The 2,116-nt window shown below is 57.9% G+C and overlaps 1 protein-coding gene across 1 annotated transcript in view; it reads right to left on the bottom strand.

The window, feature by feature from the left end:
- The window catches only part of CAMTA1 (calmodulin binding transcription activator 1), a 973,198-nt gene that overhangs the window by 91,394 nt on the left and 879,688 nt on the right, over positions 1-2,116 (bottom strand). The window contains exon 11 of the mRNA XM_010850197.1: positions 1,280-1,406. Within this exon, the coding sequence (XP_010848499.1) occupies positions 1,280-1,406 (127 nt within the window). The remainder of the gene's footprint in view (positions 1-1,279; positions 1,407-2,116) is intronic.

Raw genomic sequence — 2,116 nt, forward strand, 5'->3', positions numbered from 1 at the left:
TTCCTGTCAGCTCGGGAGCCCCAGGTTGGGGGTATGGTGGGGGCGAGGCAGACGTCTAGGGTGGCCAGAGGTTCAAGCTGGACCACCCCAGGTGAACCAGGCCCCTGGCACAGACCAGTTCTACTCCTGACTTGGGGACCCCCGCCCCCACTTCTTTTCCCCCCAACCCCTAGCTCCACAGGGAGCTGTCTCTTTCTCTTTCTCTCTCCCCTTTTGTAGTCACCTTGGCTTCAGATGACATGGAGTGGGACTCTTCACCCTCACCACCCACCTCCTCCTCTGCCTCTCTGTCCAGCATCTGGGCCAGATGGACAGGTCATCCCTGGGACTAATGGTATCTGGGAAGCGTAGGTCGAGAGGTCACACCAGCACCAGCCCAGGGAACAGAAAACCATGAGCAGATTCGAGTAGATATCCACCCCCTTTCTGTGACATGCCAGGCACTTTTCGAGCCCCAGGGGGCACATGGTGACCAAAAAAGACACAGACTGTGTCCTCCTGGACCCACAGGCCAGTGGGGAGGTAGTGATGACCAGAGGTCAAGGGCAGGTTGACCAGACAGGGACACCAAGCTACATGGACGATGATGAGCCCCGCCAGAGCGAGAGGGAGAAGGCCAGAGGCATGGGAAGAGCACACGGGGGGCGGGGCACCGTCCCCAAAAATGGAAGGAAACCTCGTGCCTGCACCTTCTGGCCACGGGGTGGCTGGAATCACCGATGTATAAAAGGAGTTTGTGCGGATTAGTCTCAGTTTGACGCCCCCTCCCCGGTGGCCTGCTGGGTCTTCTCCCTCCCTCTCTGACCTGCTCTGTGTCCCAGGGGACTGGCCCTGTGGCCTGCATTGCCTGGGCTCTCTTGTTCTTGTGACTTCTGCTTGGGTTGGGCCATGGGAGAGAGCTGCTCTGTTGTCCCAACACCAGATGTAGCTCCTGTCTGGACCCCTCCACCCACCGTGCTCTCACCAGCTCCCATCACCCTTCAGGTGGAGACTGGTTAGCGCTTCCTGCTGTGGCCAGTCCTGGGTGTGCCCACCTGGCTTGCAGGTTGACTAAATAGTCCTCCGTCAAGTTCTCTTCAAAACCCAGCCCACCTCACCTGTGCCCCCGTCTCACTGACATTCTAATAGCTGATCTGGGACTCACTTCTTCACAGCGCAGGAAACTGAGGTCCAGAGAAATGACACAACGTGCCCCAGGTCACCCTCCTCGCCCGCTGACCCAGAGCCCAGCGCTCCGGGGCCCCTGTGGCCTCTGCGGACAGGCGGCCTTCTCTCTTACCTGGGCAGTAGCAGCGCAGCACGCCGGGCTGAATCAAGGACGCAGGCACCGAGATCTGGTCAAACAGGCAGCTGTAATTATTGCTGGCTTCTTGCCAAGGGCCTGTGATGAGAACCTTCACTCCTCCCTGGAGGGAACAGAGGCCGGCAGGGGGCGGGGGTCAGCCACCGGGGGACAGGGGCCTCCGTGGTTGCACGGCTCAGATGGCGGGCCACACCCCCAGCCCACGTGCTTGTGGAACATGCAGGCTCCCCATTCCCATAAGCCCTACTTTATTTGTTTCTAAACTTTTGTTTTGTGTTGGGGTCTAGCCCATTAACAATGCTGTGATAGTTTCAGGCGCACAGCAAAGGGACTCAGCCATACACATACATGGACCCCTTCTCCCCCAAACTCCCCTCCCATCAGGCTGCCACTTGACACTGAGCAGAATTCCCAGTGCTACATAATAAGACCTTGTTATCCATTTTAAATGATACAGATGAACTTATTTACAAAACAGAAACAGACTCACAGACTTAGAGATCTAACCTATGGTTGCCAGGGGGCGTGAATGGGGGGAAGGGAGAGTTAGGGGGTTTGGAATCCACATAAAGCCCACATTTGAGAACCACTGTCTCAGGACTGTGGGAGGGAGAAAGGCCCCAGTTCTCCTCCCCCTGGTGTGCAGGGGCCCCAAGACGCCCTTTGCGTTTCACAGCTGGCATCCCGCAGGGGATGGCAGTTCTGACCCCTGACCCCCTCCCGGAAGTGGAACTTCCAGCTCTAGCCAGAAGGGAGCACGGTCTGTTAAACCGTTCCCCTCAGGATGCACCTGAGAAACTGGCTGGGGGCACC

The sequence above is a fragment of the Bison bison genome, unplaced genomic scaffold (assembly GCF_000754665.1).
Source record: "Bison bison bison isolate TAMUID 2011002044 unplaced genomic scaffold, Bison_UMD1.0 scf7180017864289, whole genome shotgun sequence".
Taxonomy (NCBI): domain Eukaryota; kingdom Metazoa; phylum Chordata; class Mammalia; order Artiodactyla; family Bovidae; genus Bison; species Bison bison.